Genomic DNA, 18,354 nt, shown 5'->3' with positions numbered 1-18,354 from the left:
TTTATGAACACGTTGGATAACTGGAGGGGTCTTTGTTTTATTCACGGTTGTTTTTTAATTAACATGGATATTTTTTTGTTAGTGTTTGTTTTTCTGTGGAGGAAAAAAGAGCACATGTTAATTTGTTTTTGCATTTCTTTAAAGAGTTTGTGAATTTATTTGGGCATATAATTGGGTTCTTCAGATTTAATTCCTCTTTTGTTTTCTTCTGAATCTTCTTCCTTTTTTTGCTGTTTTCTTTCTAACGTGCTGCGTTATGGACACAGGGAGAGGTAGTGTACGGTCCTTAATGTGTTTTCCACACCCCCCCCCACCCCCCTCACTCATAGAACTGTGACTGTTGTGGTTGTCAGGGTAACACTGCCTCTTCCATTCCGGAATGTTCCTCATCCCACATCACATGGTTTCTCGGACTCCATAAGCCATGAAATCAATATCCGTGTAATATGTTTAAGAGAGTCAGCTCAGCCAATAAGCAATCATTCTTTTACAGTGCACTTCTCAAACACAACTCAAGCCCTTGTTGGCCTTTCAATGGTCAACATGAATATTCTGCTCTTTCATTCTCAGTTTTTATTAGTAAATCTCAGTTTTTGTTTTTGTCGTGTCTGTCTAGAGAGGTTTGTTTGGTCAGCAGTATTGGTTAGTTGGGCTCTATAACACTGGAGTACCATTTAAATGGAATTTATAGTTGAAGGGTTTACTGTTTATGTATTTTCTTACATGCTGTAACAGTGGTTAATTGTTTCCATTCGCGCAAGTCTTTTTGCACTCTGCTAAGCTCCATTGCCAACACGGCTGCTCGACTGCTTCATCATCATCATCCTCACTAACATGGCCGCCGCCGCGTGTATCTGTGTGCTGATTGGTTCCCCGCTCTGAGCGCTGCCCGTTGCCGTGTGTCTCCAGGGACTTTGCGTACGTGGCGCGGGACAAGCCCACGCAGGTGCTCAAGTGTCACGTGTTCAGGTGCGACATGCCCGCCCGGAACATCGCCACCAGCATGCACGACATCTGCTCCAAGGTGAGCTCACCTGCGCTCCCTGCCCGCGCTGTGATCCGATTGGTGGACCCCGCTCAGGGATACGCCCTTTTTTAATGCTTTTTACCTGACTGAGCAAGGCCGCGTGTGGCAGAAACGATTCAGCTGTACCAACAGTAAAAGGAACTTTTTAAGACCGGTGAATGGAGAAGCACACAGTGTATGTTCATCTGAGCACCTTGTGGCTGACCTGCCCTCAGGTTGTTAAATGGTTTCTCTCTCTGGTCTCTTGTCTCTGTTATCAGATCATGGCTAAGAGGAAGTCCTCCAAGTCCTGTCTGAACAGGCTCAACATTGACCCCTCCAAACTGGTGGATATTCCTTTCCAGGGTAACTATACGTCCCCCCCCCAACCCATTTTACAAGGCCACAATTTCACATGATTAGAGAATTTACTGTCTGCGGAATTGAGATTCTCTGTTAAATTGAGGCTGTTAAATTCAGATTCACTGTAAAGTTCAGACTCTGTTGTGTTATATTTGTATGTTATAAAAATATTCATAGAAGATTATTGTTATTGTTTACATTTCTCTCTCTCTCTCTCTCTCTCTCTCTCTGTCTTCCCAGAATTCCCTGCACCAAAGAATGAGCTGGTCCAACGCTTCCAAGTGCGTTACCTTGGTAATGTGCCGGTGGCCAAACCCGTAGGTAAGGAACGCTTTGGTAAGGAATGATCTTTTTTTCTCATCTTCTACCTGTTAGCATAGCATGTTAGCATAATAATCCTTCTGTAATACTCTACCTGTTAGCACAGCATGATGGTATAACAGCCTTACTCTCATCCTTCACCTGTTAGCATAGCATGTTAGCGTAACTACCTTCAATTTTATTCTAATCCTCTTCCTGTTAGCATAGCATGTTAGCATTATGACCTTCAACCTCAGTCTAATCCTCTCCTTGTTAGCATAGCATGTTAGCATAACTACCTTCACCCTTACTCTATCCTCTACTTGTTAGCATAGCATGTTAGCTTAACTACCATCAACCTTACTCTAATCCTCTTCCTGTTAGCATAGCATGTTGGCATAACTACCTTCAACCTTATTACCTCTCCTGTTAGCATGCATGTTGCTAACTCCTGCCCTTAGCTACTACTTGCATAGCATGTTGGCATAACTACCTTCAACCTTACTCTAATCCTCTTCCTGTTAGCACAGCATGATAGCATAACATTCTCCTCTAGTCATCACAGAACTGTATTTTCCTCTGGTTTGGTGGTGTTGCAAATGAGGAATTATAATCAGCCTGCAAAACAAACTGGGTGCAGATGATTGATGGCTTTTCACTTTCTCCCTGTCCAAGCTGTCGTAGTTTGGTAAATGACGGACGCTCGTGGGTGAACGGGAAACCCGTGGTTAGACTGTAAACCGGCAGGTTTTGCTGAGTTTTCCAACTCACTGGTGTTCTGTACTGATTGTGGGTCTGAACTGGGCGAGCGGTCATCGAGTTGCCCCTCTGTGCTGCTCATGGGAAAGTTGCCTGCAGTGCTAGTTAAGCCCAGTGTTATCCTGACCAGAGAGACGTGTTATTGTAAATGAACCTCCTTCCTCCTTCCTGTCCGCCCTGAGTCTGTGCTGTGAGTTGTGTGTGAAGACCTGCTGTATCCACGTCTCAGTTCAGGATTTCTCCTTCCTGTAAGTGGCCCTTGTGATGGCCCATAAATCTGTACGGGAAACCTGTCACGTGACACACGTCACATGACACGTGTCACAGATTTTGTGATGCTGTGAGTGGGACCCCCACAGTGACGGTTTGCGTGTGCGTTTCTGTGTGTGCGTGTGCGTGTGCGTGTGCGTGTGCGTGTGCGCGTGCGTGTGCGTGTGCATGCCGTGTGCGTGTGCGTGTGCATGCGGGCGAGGCTCGTCTCACCTGTCCCCCAGGTGTCCTCCCGGCCCGTCCCGTGCTGATGATGTCACCCCCTGTTCCCTCCCCAGGCGTGGACACGATTAACGTCGCCGTGGAGACGGCGCTGAAGACTAAGGAGGGGCAGGATTGGCCGGCGGTGACGGTGGACGTGGCGTCCGCCACCCTGACCATCCGCTGCACGCAGGTGAGGTCACATGACCGGCCGTCTCACCTGTGTGTGAGAGATGGCGCAGTGACACAGTCAAGCGTTCGGTGTTAATGCGCTTCTGACGGTGAATATGAACTGAGTGGGGCGACGTTCTCAGAGTGCAGTGTTGATTTGCGGACATTCGATTGGCTGCTGTTTGTCGATGCGCCTGTGACACCTTTTCACGTGGGCTCTGCTGCAGACGGAGGAAGTGATGTCGGAGTGCCGCGTGCGTTTCCTGTCCTTCATGGGCGTGGGGAGGGACGTGCACACCTTCGCCTTCATCATGGCGGAGGCCCCCGGCGACTTCATCTGCCACATGTTCTGGTGCGAGCCCAACGCCGCCAGCCTGTCGGAGGCGGTGCAGGCCGCGTGCATGGTGAGCACCGCCCCTCCGGGGTCACGGGGTACATGGTAGGCGGTCAACGGTCACATGAGGAGGGGGCGGGGTCAGACTAGGGCACACTACTGGTGGGGAGGGGGGAGAGGTCAGGGTGGGGTCTGATTGGGTCACATGGTGAGGTGGTGGGGGGGTCATACTAGGGGTCATGGGGTGGGTCAGACTGGATCACATAGTAGAGGGGGTTTGGATCAGGGTGGGTCACATGGGTAAGAAAGGGGAGGGGCGTGTAGTGATTTGAACTCTTTGTAGTACAGTGTGTGCAGAGTGCGCTGTGTGAAGTCATTTTTTTTTTAACGGCGCTCCCTTGTGCCCCCCCCCTCCCCCCGCAGCTGCGGTATCAGAAGTGCCTGGACGCGCGCCCCCCCAGCTCCGGCTCCTGCCTGCCAGGCCCCCCCGCCGACTCCGTGGCCCGCCGCGTGGGCTCCAGCGTCAAGAAGGGGGTGCAAAGCCTGCTGGGAACCTTCAAATGGGCGGGGTCCCAGACGCCGTGAAGAGGGTGAACCGGCCCCCCTTCACCCCCACAGCCCCCACCCCTGCACCCTCCACACAGCTGGCCCCGCCTTCACTGTCAGTCACAGCCCCCTGCCCCAATCAGACTCCTCCTCCCCAACTCGTCAATCAAAATGTTCAAACGGGTGGGGTCCCGGGCAACGCTAGCCCCGCCCCCTCTGTCACTCACCAGGGTGGTCCACTCTGGCTCCTCCCCCTCCTCACCACACTGGGTGCCTGGTTTGGTTCTTCCAGTCCTCAGTGTCAGTATGTGACACCTGGGAAATGGTTTCACTGTTAATACCCTTAATACCCCCCCCTCCCGCCCCCCCCCGTTCATACCCCCGGGTCTCCTGTAAATGCCCCGAGACTCTGGTAACTCTTCGGTCTGTGTGGAGTCTCTTTCTGTAGAATAGTCTCAGGGGTGTCCATCCGCTGGGAACACCTTACATTTTAATCCTCCTTGTTCTTCACTGGAGTTGATTGATGGTTCTACAGGGGCCTGTAGCCCATTGCTGCCACCTAGTGGAGCGGAGGGGGAAGTCCGGCTGGAAGCTGTTATGAATATCAAATATTGCCAAACCCTATTGGATGTAGACATGTTGAATATGTTTGTCCTCCTCCCTGTTCACATTTGCACTGTGTGTTTACACGGTTGTCGGGTCTCTTGAATATTCAATCTCTGAGGAACTGGAGCGACTTGATAAAAGGTAGATCACTGCAGCTTTTATTTAATGTAGATTTCCAACATTTTTAAATAGTTCTTTTTTTTTAATGAAAAGAGAAGTTGAGTAAAGATCAATATGTTGTAGTCTTCCAACGAGAAGAAGAGGTGTTTTGGGTGGAGCTTCATTGAACTCCTGATCTCTGACTTGCTTGAGCCAAGCAAAATATTTTAGCCATCCACAATAAAAAAAAAACACTGTTGTAGCATATGGAAGCCAAGCTCATTGTGATGTCACGCTTCCGTCACAAACGATGGGGGTGTGGCCTGTGCTGTACTGTCTCGTGTGGTCCTTTCTCTCGTGAAGCAACCGCCTCTGTACGTCGCTATGGATACGGAGCGCCTGCCTAGTGACTAATGTAGTTGTAATGCATGGAACAAGCAAAGCGCTGTTTTTGCATGCAATAATTATGACCTTCCAGCGTGTGTGAGTGTGTGCGCGTATGTGTGTGTGCGTGTGGGTAGGCATGGGTGTGTGTATGGTGAAGATAAGATTTTTCAGTAGCCTTTGTGTTCCTGTCGTTTAGGGGTTGGGTTGGGCGGGGCGGGGAGGGGGGGTGTTTAAAACCACTGAATCAGTGCTTCCTAAAACGCGTGAAAACCAGCATCCGAACGGAGGAGCGCTCAGCTCTGATTGGTCATCTCATCTCATTCGTGGCGTCCTGTCCTGGACCCCGAGCACAGCCGCGTGCGATATGAAGATCGTGGGAGTGATTATTATTTTTTGACCACAGCCACTCTTGTAAGTGTGTTGCTTTGCCACTGGAATTGTAAATGTGGTGTAATTTTCGGGGGGTGGGGGGTGGTTAAGCTGAACTTCCACCCCTCCCTCCCTCCCTGTGTTGGGGCCGAATCGGACCGGTCGAACGGGAGACGGAGTCTGAAGCTGCTCCACACCCGTGTCTGTGTCACTGCTGTATCGCTCGCTTACCCGCAAACCTTTCGTGCACACCGCTAGACACAGTACCGTCTCACCTGAACACACCTGCATATCGCTAAACCTGCAAACGACAGAGTACTGTCTCACCTGAACACACCTGCGTACTGCTAGACCTGCAAACGACACAGTACTGTCTCACCTGAACACCTGCGTACTGCTAGACCTGCAAACGACACAGTACTGTCTCACCTGAACACCTGCGTACTGCTAGACCTGCAAACGACACAGTACTGTCTCACCTGAACACACCTGCGTACTGCTAGACCTGCAAACGACACAGTACTGTCTCACCTGAACACACCTGCGTACTGCTAGACCTGCAAACGACACAGTACTGTCTCACCTGAACACCTGCGTACTGCTAGACCTGCAAACGACACAGTACTGTCTCACCTGAACACACCTGCGTACTGCTAGACCTGCAAACGACACAGTACTGTCTCACCTGAACACACCTGCGTACTGCTAGACCTGCAAACGACACAGTACTGTCTCACCTGAACACACCTGCGTACTGCTAGACCTGCAAACGACACAGTACTGTCTCACCTGAACACCTGCGTACTGCTAGACCTGCAAACGACACAGTACTGTCTCACCTGAACACACCTGCGTACTGCTAGACCTGCAAACGACACAGTACTGTCTCACCTGAACACACCTGCATACTGCTAGACCTGCAAACGACACAGTACTGTCTCACCTGAACACCTGCGTACTGCTAGACCTGCAAACGACACAGTACTGTCTCACCTGAACACCTGCGTACTGCTAGACCTGCAAACGACACAGTACTGTCTCACCTGAACACCTGCGTACTGCTAGACCTGCAAACGACACAGTACTGTCTCACCTGAACACCTGCGTACTGCTAGACCTGCAAACGACACAGTACTGTCTCACCTGAACACCTGCGTACTGCTAGACCTGCAAACGACACAGTACTGTCTCACCTGAACACACCTGCGTATCGCTAGACCTGCAAACGACACAGTACTGTCTCACCTGAACACACCTGCGTACTGCTAGACCTGCAAACGACACAGTACTGTCTCACCTGAACACCTGCATATCGCTAGACCTGCAAACGACACAGTACTGTCTCACCTGAACACACCTGCGTATCGCTAGACCTGCAAACGACACAGTACTGTCTCACCTGAACACACCTGCGTACTGCTAGACCTGCAAACGACACAGTACTGTCTCACCTGAACACACCTGCGTACTGCTAGACCTGAAAACGACACAGTACTGTCTCACCTGAACACCTGCGTACTGCTAAACCTGAAAACGACACAGTACCGTCTCACCTGAACACACCTGCGTACTGCTAGACCTGCAAACGACACAGTACTGTCTCACCTCAGCACACGCAAATTTCTGTTTTTTATTTTTATTTTTTTACCCCCCAGTCCTAGGCGAATATGTCCTGCCCAGTCCAGAGTTACTTTTGGCATCAAATCTGATTTTCTTTCAGAACCGTGTAAAATACTGCGGCAGATTTCTCTGCTCGTTTCTGAAACGGTTTATGTTTGCGATAACTGTCCACGGACGGCATTATCTTTGTTGATGTTGTGTTGGTCCTGTATCGTCATGTCATTTTAACAGAATGTCGAATTTCCATTCGAAGCGCACACTTTGCATTGAGAATAGCTAGTACAGTGGTTGCCAGGTTTGCTTTAAACTCATTACAGCTGACACTGATGACCTGGTCAGTTCGTGGATCTCAGAACTGACTAAGTGTGTCAGTACTGCATCAGGAAACGGCTTCTTTGTAATGATAAGAACTGCATGAGTGTCTGTATTTCAGTGTGTCAGTACTGCATCAGGAACGGTCAGTACTGCAGAAAGCATGGTCCCTGCTTAAAGATGTAAGAGCAGACTGTGTGTGTGTCAGTACTGCAGACAGGACGGTAGTCCCTAACTGTGTTTGTGTGTGTGTGTGTGTGTGTGTGTGTGTAGAGCAGAGTAAACTGCATTTGTTTTCCTATAACTTCATGTAACACAACCACTTTCACTGGAATAACCGGAGCTACATTTTCACTACTAACAGAAATCTAACCGTGTGTGTGCGTGTGTGTGATTGTTTGTGCTTCACAATATTACTAGTTTTCTAATGTTGAGGAGCTGGATTTTGAGAAGTAAAAAAACCCTTCCTCCTGGTGGTAGGGATGTAGGTCACTGGACGTGATGCGTGAGATGCTTTTATTTTGTTTTGTTTTTTTCCCTCCGTGGGGGTCCATCTTACAGTCCGTCTGAAAACTCCTCTGAAATGACTGTAATGCAGGTGTTCATTTGATTTTTACAGGATTGTTTTGATTTATTTTTTATTATTATGTAAATTAGGTGTGATGTATATACATGTATATTAATGTAAAGTGTCACTGTAAAAAAATAAACATTAAAAGATACGCACATAAATCCTGTTTTATCATTCTTGTATACTTTTGTCGCACACGGTAATTCTGGTCGTGTAAGGAGGTAGATATTTAGGTTATTAAACCCGTTGAACATATTTGAAAATTCATAATTTAATGAGTAATGTGACAGGCCAGTACAATAAGTCCAGCAACTGTTTTTAGATTCGATCCAATTTCATTTGTGAAGATTTTTTTTTTTTACAGACACTGCCACAAAGACACTTCCTGCCAGAACAGGAAGCAGGAGAAAAGAGGTAAAACCTCTACAGTCTCTGGGTAAAACAAAGATGCTCACTGACTCTCTAACTTCTGCACCTCTGGCCTATTTTGTTGGCCTTCTAGTAAGCTAAGCCTGTGATTTGTATAATAAATAACAGATTATCAACATTAACTGCTCAGTCACACATTGAACCAAATAATGTTTGATTTTGAATACACAGAATTTGTATTGTTACGGTTAGTAACAGTCAACAGGCTGAACCGAGTTGTACTGCAGATGTACAGAGCTGATTATGTAGAAGGAACTGGAATGCTAACTGCACGCTACAACGTGCGGCTAGCAATCTCATTTCTTCTTACTGATACAGTTGGACCACGATGGCGTGTTTGCACGGACTGTCCTCTGTTTGTTTTGCAACCGAATTATGCGGATATTGTGTTTTCCCAGCCGTGGATCGGGGGGAGGTAGACAGGCCCTAATCTCCGCACAAATACTCATGTTCCGTCCTTATTATCGTGTTTGCCGTTGTGCAGAAACGTGTCGTCGGGGGGGATATTGAGTCCCGTGTGTGTGTGTGTGTATGAGGGCGTGTGTGTGTGAGGGAGCATGAAAATCAGGGATTGGCTTTCCGGCGCTCGCGTCCGGGAGCTGCCAATCATAACGGGGGAAATACCGGAGGAACGGCGATGTTAATTAATCTCCTGATTATTCACACGCCTCGTTAGTTTGGGTGTGGGCGGGGGGGATTTGTTTCAGAAATGGGTGTGCGTGGTTTTCCTGAAGATGGTCTTGTGTATTTGGAGTGTGTGTGTGTGTGTGTGTGTGTGCATGTCAATGTGCATAGACTACTTGTGAAGGGATCATAATTGGCAAGCCTCCAAAAATAAAGCAAAGCATATAAATAGTCCAGTACTGCTCTGTTACAGCCTGCCTGCACAGCCACCGGAGCTGGAGAAGGTACCTGCTTTGGTCTACCTGTGCAAACTGGCCATACGGGTAGAACTGGGGGGGACACAGGCAGACATGTCACCCCCAATGTCTTCATATAAATTACCTGTTGGTTAGCTATCGTACGCGTGTGAGACTTAATGTTACGCAAGACTAGATGGTCCAGCAGTGGGTCTCCCCCAAAGCTGAAATTTAACCCACGCATATGAATATGACTGATAAATCACAATAATATGAAGTACACTCCAGCTGCTACTGTATATATACAGCCATTGACCTAAGATGCAGTGCGGTATGAAAAATGGTGTTTTTGTTTGTTTTTTCCTCAGCATGCTGTGCTTTCTCTCTGGGGGGTGGGTGGGGGGGCAGTAATGACACGCGGTCTCACCCCATTGCTGCTCACACCCCTCCCGACAGGCTGGGGGGGGGTCCCGCGTCCCATTTAGGACCAGCTCCTGCTAAATGTCCCATACCAGGGCTGCCATTTGATGATGCTTATAATCACGGATGGAGCTGCTGGTGCATGATGGGTAAAAAATTCTATTTGCCTTAATTTCTTTTTCTGATTTTACATTTTATAGTTGTTTTATTCTTCTCACATGTATGTTATTGAGTTACTGAAAAAATACATTTTTTTTGCAAAAGCTGGTAACATGTTTGTTTTCCCATCCTGATGTGTGAACAGAACTGAATCCATGTTTACAAAAAGAATGTGTGAGTAGCGTATGTGTGTGTTTATTTTTCCTGAGAAACACAAAGCTGGAAAGAGATGAGAGCACTTTGTCACTTGAGTGTGCGTGTGAGTGTGTGTGTGTGTGGACTGAGCAGGAGAGAGGTCACAGGGATTTGTCCGTGTGTGTATGTGCGTATGAGTGGGATGGGGTTTGTGCGTGCGTGTGTATGTGTGTATGAGTGGGTTGGGGTTTGTGTGTACGTGTGTGTGCGTGTGTGTGTGTAACTGAGCAGGAGAGAGGTCGCATCCAGCAGGGCTGTGTTTACCCTCCTCTCCCTGTCTCCCTGTCTGTAATAGACAGGAGCTGATTAAATGACTCACAGAGCTCATCTCTCTGTGGTTCCGCAGGGTAATTACTGGAAGAGAGAGCAGAGGAAAAAAGAGAAGAAGAAAAAACACACCTTTGTGCGCCAGGCTGTCCTGTCAGACTGATGGATGGATTCTGACCTTTCAAAGTCAAGCTATTTATAGGGAGTAGAGATGCCCCTGTCAGCCACTTTTAGACAAACATTCTCTCTCTGTCACACACACTCACACTTGCACGTGCGCACACACACACACACACACTCTTGAACACACGCACTCATACACACACACACTTGCATGCATGCGTGCACACACACACACATGCTACCATTCATAAACACTTGGGACAGAGGTGCTTGTTTCAGTGAATAGAGTGAATTGTTGGGTGAATTTCGTCTGAAATGTCAGAGGCAAACAAAGACAGGCTGGCACTGAGCCCAGACAGAAAGAGGAGCCTGAACTGTCAATCATTTTTAAATTAATTTTCTTTTTGGTAGAGGGGGACGCAAAAGCAGGCCATTCATGTCTTTTACACGTCGTCTTTCTTTGTGAAAGTGACAATCCTCTTCCTCAGTGTTTGCGACAGAGCTCTGTCCCTCCTCTTCCTCAGTGTTTGCCACAGAGCTCTGTCCCTCCTCTTCCTCAGTGTTTGCCACAGAGCTCTGTCCCTCCTCTTCCTCGTTAATTACCTGCTTGTTAGCTGTCCTATGCACCTGACCCCCCATATTGCATCTGTACTGATGGGATCAGGTGTACATGGTCCATCTCATACCTGTATCTCATACCTGTGCACATGTGCTGCATGCGAAGGCTTGAGGACACGCAGTCTCACCCAGAAGCAGAAAAGACAACGACAGGAAATTGAAAAACTGCGTAATTTCCACTGTTAGGTCAGTCCGTTTTGGAACAGACGTTTGCATTAGTCTGTGTCTAAAGCCTCATTTCAGTGACTCAGATTTCTGGCCCACTGCTGGGTCTTCCCCCCAACCGCCAACCCCCATGCATTTTACTCCCATTGCGTTTTTCTGTCGGGGGAAGAAATGAGCTCAGATGGATTTCCAGTTCAGGAAACAAAGATGCTGTGCAGGCGGCAGGCGTCCACCAGAGGGCGCTAAAGAGTCATTTTTAGCTCATCTCGAAGTTGCGCAGTCAACTATTTTCTGTCCATGCGAATTAGTCGACGCTTTGAAAATTATTTTTGCAGTATTGGTAAAACATACTTTTTTCATGGAATCAATTCTCAGTTGCTTCCAAGATGGGAGGTCTTTGAAGTAAATGACTAATTCAATACACTTTTACGGTGCGTGTGCCCTGGGATAGATTGTCCAGGGTGTATTCCTGCCTCTCGCCCAATGTACGCTGGGATGGGCTGTGTGTGTGTGCGTGTATCATGTGCATGCCTGTGCGTATGTGTGTGTGTATTGTCTGCGTGCCTGTGCGTGTGTGTATTGTGTGCATGCCTGTGCGTATGTGTGTGTGTGTGTACTGTGTGCCTGCCTGTGCGTATGTGTGTGTGTGTGTGTGTATTGTCTGCGTGCCTGTGCGTGTGTGCATGCCTGTGTGTGTGTGTGTGTGTATTGTGTGCCTGCCTGTGCGTATGTGTGTGTGTGTATGTGTGTGTATTGTCTGCGTGCCTGTGCGTGTGTGTATTGTGTGCCTGCGTGTGCGTATGTGTGTGTGTGTGTGTGTGTGTATTGTCTGCGTGCCTGTGCGTGTGTGTATTGTGTGCCTGCGTGTGCGTATGTGTGTGTGTGTGTGTGTGTGTGTATTGTGTGTGTGCACACGCTAATCCACACACTGGATTCATAGACACAGAGCCTGTGGTGACAGCTGTCCCAGCAGATGCTGGTAAGGGGGGGAGGGGGGGTGGGGCGGGGGGGTTGAGGAGTGTGGAGATGGGGGAGGGGGGGGGCAAACAGGTTTGAGCTCTGCAACCTGTGCTTACGTTACCAACATAAATTACACACTCCGTACATCTGCACCGACACCAACTCCTAACCTAAACATCTGTCCGCATACCAAATTGTTCTCATCGAAATGACGCCAGGTTGCAGCGAAACCTTCTCAGATACGTTGAACAGAAAGCAGACCACATCACAGCGCAGAACAAAGCCTTCTCCGTATCAATCCAGCCTTGCCCTTTGAAGGGAAGACAAAAGGTGGGAATGAGAGAGAATGTGAAAGCATTGATCCACACGTCACATCGCAGTTTTACTTATTTTCCAAAACCGTTTCGTCTGATATAGTTTCCATCGTGATTAGAGAATCTTGCAGGCCTCTCTGCAGTCAGCTGCCCTAGAGCAGGGCTGCCCTGCCCTGTTCCTGGGCATCTACTGAAGGAGATCTGAAGGTTCTCATTTTAGCCCTAACTGAGCACACCTGATTCTACTAAATAACAGCTCAATGAGATCTCTAGCTGTTGAATGAGGTGTGCTTTGTTGGGGTTGGAGTGAAAACCTACAGGACGGTAGATCTCCAGGGTTGGGCAGCCCTGCATGACCCAGACTCCCCTCCTTGTGTTTGAACCCTTTGAAGAGTAGATTTTTCTGAAGCATCTTATTTTTTTTCAAAATTCTAAGTCAGTGTTCTAGAACTCCCTTGTCTTTAGTTGCCAGTGATTGCCACATCAGCGTTAGAATGTTCAGTTAGTAACATTCTACTCACATTTGTGACCTTACACCTTAAAGGGTTAAAACAAAAAAAAAAGTTTCCTTTTTTTTTTTTTTGCTTTAAAGAGGAGGAGTCGGTTGGCGGTTAAAGATGGAACGCCTGTCGCCTGATCACATGACCTCCGCAGGGTTTCTACGGCGACAGCGTTGGGTAACGTTCTTCCTCAATGCGCCATTTTGAACATGGATCCCCTCGCGGCTGATGGAGATCTGGTCGTTTCCCGCGCGCGGTGGGGAAGGTTTGCGTGAAGCGGCTCGCTCCTTATCGAACGCCGGAAGGTCGCCGCCCACCCCGGGGGCCCGAGGGGCCGCGTGGCGTAATTAGCGATCGATCCGATTGATTAATGAGCTCGCGGGGCGATTATGCAGAGCGCGCTCAGTTCTCGTGTGTCACGGTCCAGTGATGCCGTGATCTGATTGGAGGGAGGGTGGGGAGGGGGGGTGGTTTAGAGGGATGAGAGAGTGTTTAATGGGAATCAAACTCAAATTGATGAGTGTATTACTGATTAATGACCTGTGGACCCGGGGGGGGGGGGGTCACAGCGCTGATCGGAGCAGTCATGGATTTGGCCCCGCCTCCACAGCGTGTACGGCATCACGACACAGAAAAAAGTGCTCGGGCATCAGAAAGCAAAGTTCCACTTGCATGTACACTGAAGTCCCATTGAGGAGCGAGATCACAAATATCGTGATTAGAATGCTCTTCGCTGAACATTCTAATGCTGATGTCACAATCACTACTGGTACTGTAATTGGAAAGCAGTTCTAGAACACTGACTTTCAAATTTGAAGAAACATTCCAAAAGAAAAAAACAAAAAAACATACTGATTAAAGGATTGCCTACAGTGCTGTGTTTGAGCTGAACATGCTTTGTCCCCTGCGGGTTACCCTCTCTCCTGCGTTTCACTGTGTCCTGCTAATGTAAACTGCTATTGATTAACTGCTCTGATGCACGCTGCGAGACGAAGCACAGGACTGAGTAACCCACCTGTCAGATACCACTCTCATGAATAACAACATTCGAGCTGCCGCACGGTCTCCGTGCTCGGGAAATGTAATTAATTTGATTACTGGCCGCCCTAGATGTAACTGTTCCACCACCTGGAAATCCTGAAATTCAACCCCCCGAATTTGGGGCCCCAAACCCCAGACCGTTACCGTGCCAACCCCAGGCTGTTACCATGCCAACCCCACACTGTTTACCGTGCTGTATGCAGTGTAAACATATGCATTTACCCGCCTGACGGAGCCCCTAATTGCGTGATATTAAGACGTATCGCGGCCTGAAATTCGGAAATGCGTTTGCGACGCCGCGTTTTGTCGACCGTCCCGGCGGACTCCCGAGCGCCCCGCGCCTCCCGCCGTGAGCCCCGGGTGAGCGGCGGCAAGTCTCTGTCGTCACGGTAATAAACGGGCGGGTCTGGAGAGGCCCATCAATCTGGAGATAAGGAAGGAGAATGAGAGGAGGACGAGTGCCGTTCGCGGGGGAGAGACGTGTCCGGTGTGGCGGGGGGCGAACGCGTCCGTGTTCCAGTCCGTCTCCCCGTCGCGACTCAGAGTCTCCCGCTGGTCTGTGAGCAGGTGTCAGGGAGAAACGGCCTTTGCTTTTTCTTTGATGGTGTCTTTTAAAAAGGCCTGCTGTTCATACCCAAGATGCACTCCTTTTTTCACTGAAGCTCAGTCGGTAACATCCTAACAGAACGACCAATCAATCGATCAATTGATAGATCAATGGATGGATCGATCAGCCTGTCTTTTTTTTTGTTCCCACAGTGCTAGTCTCAGATACGTGTGGTAACAGAAAATCCAAACTCGTTACAATGGAAAGTGTGTCCGCTTTGCTTATAGAGAATGGGATTGTGGGTAATTGCCCTGTTTTAGAAGATTGCCTTATTGGCAGATTAATTATGGGGCTGGTGTGTGGGAGAATGCAGAGAGAACTCCATAACTTGCTCTTCTTCTCCCTCCCACCCCACCCTCTACAAACTCTGTAAGAGGGGTTCTGGTTTTAGGGGGTGGGGCACTGGCTTTAGGGGGTGGGGCACTGGTTTCTGCTGTTCCAGATGTAACCCTTGATGGGATACTTACTGATAAAATTCAGGTTAGTCACCTTGATCGAGAGTACAACTGCACAGCCATGTTCCTCACCTGGGAATCGAACCCGCAACCTCTAGGTTGCAAGCCCAGTTTTCCTCCCAGTTCCCCTGCAGTGCCCCCTGTCCGGTTTGTTCTCAGAGTCCCAGGTAAGGTCATCGCTCTCGGCGACAGTTCGGTCGGCCTCGGGGGAACGTCGCGGTGCCTCGCCGCGGGTACGCCGTCGATTTCCGATGGTCCGTCTGCGGCGACTGACCGGAAGGCTAGCGGCGCGCAGCTTCCCGCTACATCGCTGGCTTCTGTCCCATCAGCCCCGTCTGCGAGAGGACAGGCGAAGAGGGGAAGGAAACGACCAAAAAAAGAGGAGAAGAGTGACCTGAAAGTGACTGAGGTGCGACGGGTTGTTTTTGTTTGGGGGGTCACAAGGGACACTTTGTTTAAAAAGTTAGCTGACCTCAAAAGTTGCTGTTGTGTTGGTTGGCATGGAGACCATGTGACTGACACCTGCCTCTGTATATATCAGAGTTAATATGTATCTGCTCCTGTCAAGTAGCATAAAATAGAAAATTCTGTATCTCTGAAACTAAGAAGGCTAGTACCTCAAGCCTGCTCTCAGAAATGCTCCCCATACCCCCCACCCCAACCCACCAGAACACTCATCACATAGGGTATAAGAAACTTTAAATCACTTCACTGTTTTCCCCGCAAGTTGCCAATTCGTCTGTTTTGACCAAATATGCAGCGTCCGCTATTTTTCTCTCTCGTCTCGTGCCAGACTGGAATCGGAGAGATAAGGGACGCGAGTCTTTTTTTGTCTGACTTCCCATTCATGATTATTTAATGGCAGCCCGTGGCTTTTTCTGCTTCGGCATATCAGCGCATGACATCGCTGTGAATCAGCTCTATCGATTCGTCAGCAAAAAAAACCTCTCCGTTAAAGAATGTGGTCCAGAAGCAGTAAAGCACAAAATGGCATTGTTGCTGGTAAGGCAAGGTAAGGTATAAGAGGAACAAAAGGAGCTTTGTGCTCAAAAACCGAGCGTCCCCACAGGAAACGACTGCATTGAAACTCTGCCGGAGAATTCCGGAGCAGTTATTTAACCTGACAACGACCGCCTTGTGTTTGCCGTAGATCACCGCAGCGGAGGCAAACGGGGTTGTCGGTTTCGGTTTGGAGCCAGGCAACGTGCCGCGGATCGTAGACAGTGTCGTTGGATCCCTACACCTGTGCCGGAGAGGGAGAACCGGAGAGCTCGCTCCTGTGCGTGTGGCGTTTTATTATATCTTTTGTAACGCCGATGAATTCACTGTCTCTGACACGTACCCCCCATTTGCGGACAACAGCGTTATCTTATCTTAATGGCTGTGTAAGGAAGACTTATGCGCGTGGAAGGCCCCACGTCCATGGCTCATAAAGAGGTCTCTCGGAAACCTGATTAACGGTCGTTAATTTTAGGCCGCAGCAATTCATTTTTATGGGAATTACAAGCGCGTTCCAAAATTGTTTCGATTTCTTATCACCACGTGGTTATTCACGCTTGCTTCCGTTTGGCTCGATGCACAATGACTGAGTACCCCCCCCCCCAATATGTCCATCAACACGTTCAGGGTGGGGTCAACTTAATTTTCATCATAGGCCCAGATTAAGCCCCCCCTCCCCCCACTCCCAGTTTGTCTGCAATCATAACCCCCTCCCTGATTCCCCCTCTTCCCCTGGTTGCCAGTTTGTGATTGGAATCTGAGAGCCCCCCCCCCGGTCCACGATTGCAAATATGTCACTCCCCAGGTTTGTGATTGCAAATCTCTCATCCCACCCACCCAGTCCAATTGTTTCTGATAACCTGCCACCCCCACCAACCTGCACCTCCCCCAATCCACAATGCCCCCCCCCCATGCTTCAACATCAAACTCTGCGTATGTGCACTCATGATGGTGGAAAGTTTGGTCTGAACCTTGAATAATTACCTCTAAGTTACTAAGAGGTTAAAGGTGACTCTTGAATATTTAGTGAAACTGCTTTATGTCATTGGACTTGCGTTGTAGTGCTCGAGCTGGAGAATCGGACAGGTACCCCAGGTATTTTTTTATGGGGGTGGGGGCTTCGAGTTTGCCACAAGACAGAGAATCAGGCCGCACAGACAATCGAGAAGACGGCTTGCAGTGCCTTTCAGCAAATAAGAGATATATTACAGACAGCCCCGCTAAGTCTCTGATCGCACATTCTCCGGCTGCCCATTAATGCTAATGGAGGTTTCTACAGTTTCTGCGCTGGAAAATCGTTCCTGAATGCCGCCACACAGCTTGACTCAAAATAACACGTTAAGGATAGACACTTCAATGAGGCGTCTCCCCGTGGTCGTTTCGGTAATGCATGATAGCAATGTTCTCTTTCGCAGTGCTATAAAATAGCAAAAAAAAAACAAAAAGAAACGAAAAACCAGACAAACAAACAAAAAACCCCGGCCTAATTCATGTCAGCCAATTACTGGAGCATTATCTCGAGCAGATTTGGATCCGATTCCTGACTCAAGTGATGTGGGATGTCTGATCATGTTTTGAGATAAGAATAGGAGTGAGAAGTGAGAGACGTGACCGACACACCCTCCCCCTGGGTATACTGCCCCCGGAATCAAAATCTCAAACATTGAAACTTGACAAATGACAAATGTGTGCAGCTGTGCCAACAGAACATTTGCATAAACACCGTCTCTGTGATCATCATAACATCGTTATGAAAAAATCCAAATCTCTCCTCTTCTCTGCCATTTGAACCGACGAGTTTTCAAAAGGGAAAATGCGAGTGTAGTGCAGAGCAGTCTCTGTTTTATTTTTAACGGATTCTGTCTTTGGTTTCCAGATTTTGAAATTCAACTGTCACTTTCCTGCCACTGCCGCGTGTCACTCACGTTTCGGAAGATTCTGATCTCCTGCGGCTAATCATAGCCGCCTCACCGTCGCGTCTGTCAGCTCTGATTTAAAGCACCGCTCAACCAAGCGGAGGAGCGCGAGGGTCAGTGCCAAGATTACTTACAGATTAAAAAAAAAAAAAACTTTATTCCCTGAGCGTTTTTGTTCGAGTGGCTTTTATGTGCGTCTCTCCGTGTGTGTGTGTGTGTGTGTCTAATATATGTCAGTCAATTTTGAGTTTAATTTGACGATTTTTTTTTACTTTAATCACACAACTCTAGTTGTTTGCACGCTGATGTGAAGCTGACAAACACGGTGTGATTGATGATCTTTTCAAGAGCCCGGGGATAGTGGCGAGGCATTGGCGGTGTTTGAAGTTTAAAAAACAAAACGAATACATGC

The 18,354-nt window shown here is 48.5% G+C and overlaps 1 protein-coding gene and 1 long non-coding RNA gene across 6 annotated transcripts in view; both read left to right on the top strand.

Annotated features, from left to right (window-relative positions):
• Nucleotides 1–8,075, top strand: part of LOC135264132 (amyloid beta precursor protein binding family B member 1-like) — a 17,186-nt gene extending 9,111 nt beyond the window's left edge. For 4 of the 5 annotated variants that reach the window (XM_064352825.1, XM_064352826.1, XM_064352824.1 and 1 more), the window contains exons 10-15: nucleotides 910–1,024; nucleotides 1,288–1,372; nucleotides 1,610–1,705; nucleotides 2,977–3,092; nucleotides 3,298–3,474; nucleotides 3,828–8,075. In XM_064352825.1, the coding sequence (XP_064208895.1) occupies nucleotides 910–1,024; nucleotides 1,288–1,372; nucleotides 1,610–1,705; nucleotides 2,977–3,092; nucleotides 3,298–3,474; nucleotides 3,828–3,989 (751 nt within the window). In that variant the 3' untranslated portion in view covers nucleotides 3,990–8,075. The remainder of the gene's footprint in view (nucleotides 1–909; nucleotides 1,025–1,287; nucleotides 1,373–1,609; nucleotides 1,706–2,976; nucleotides 3,093–3,297; nucleotides 3,475–3,827) is intronic. The other variant, XM_064352827.1, reaches the window with a different exon arrangement.
• Nucleotides 8,076–9,575: 1,500 nt separating this feature from the next.
• Nucleotides 9,576–11,569, top strand: LOC135262516 (uncharacterized). The gene is made up of 2 exons (XR_010332237.1): nucleotides 9,576–9,772; nucleotides 10,324–11,569. It is a non-coding gene; the product is annotated as an uncharacterized LOC135262516 (long non-coding RNA).
• The last annotated feature ends 6,785 nt before the right edge of the window (nucleotides 11,570–18,354 follow it).

Source organism: Anguilla rostrata, chromosome 9 (assembly GCF_018555375.3).
Source record: "Anguilla rostrata isolate EN2019 chromosome 9, ASM1855537v3, whole genome shotgun sequence".
Classification (NCBI taxonomy): domain Eukaryota; kingdom Metazoa; phylum Chordata; class Actinopteri; order Anguilliformes; family Anguillidae; genus Anguilla; species Anguilla rostrata.
The sequence above is the reverse complement of the archived record's forward strand: the minus strand, read 5'-3'. Positions and strand labels throughout refer to the sequence as shown.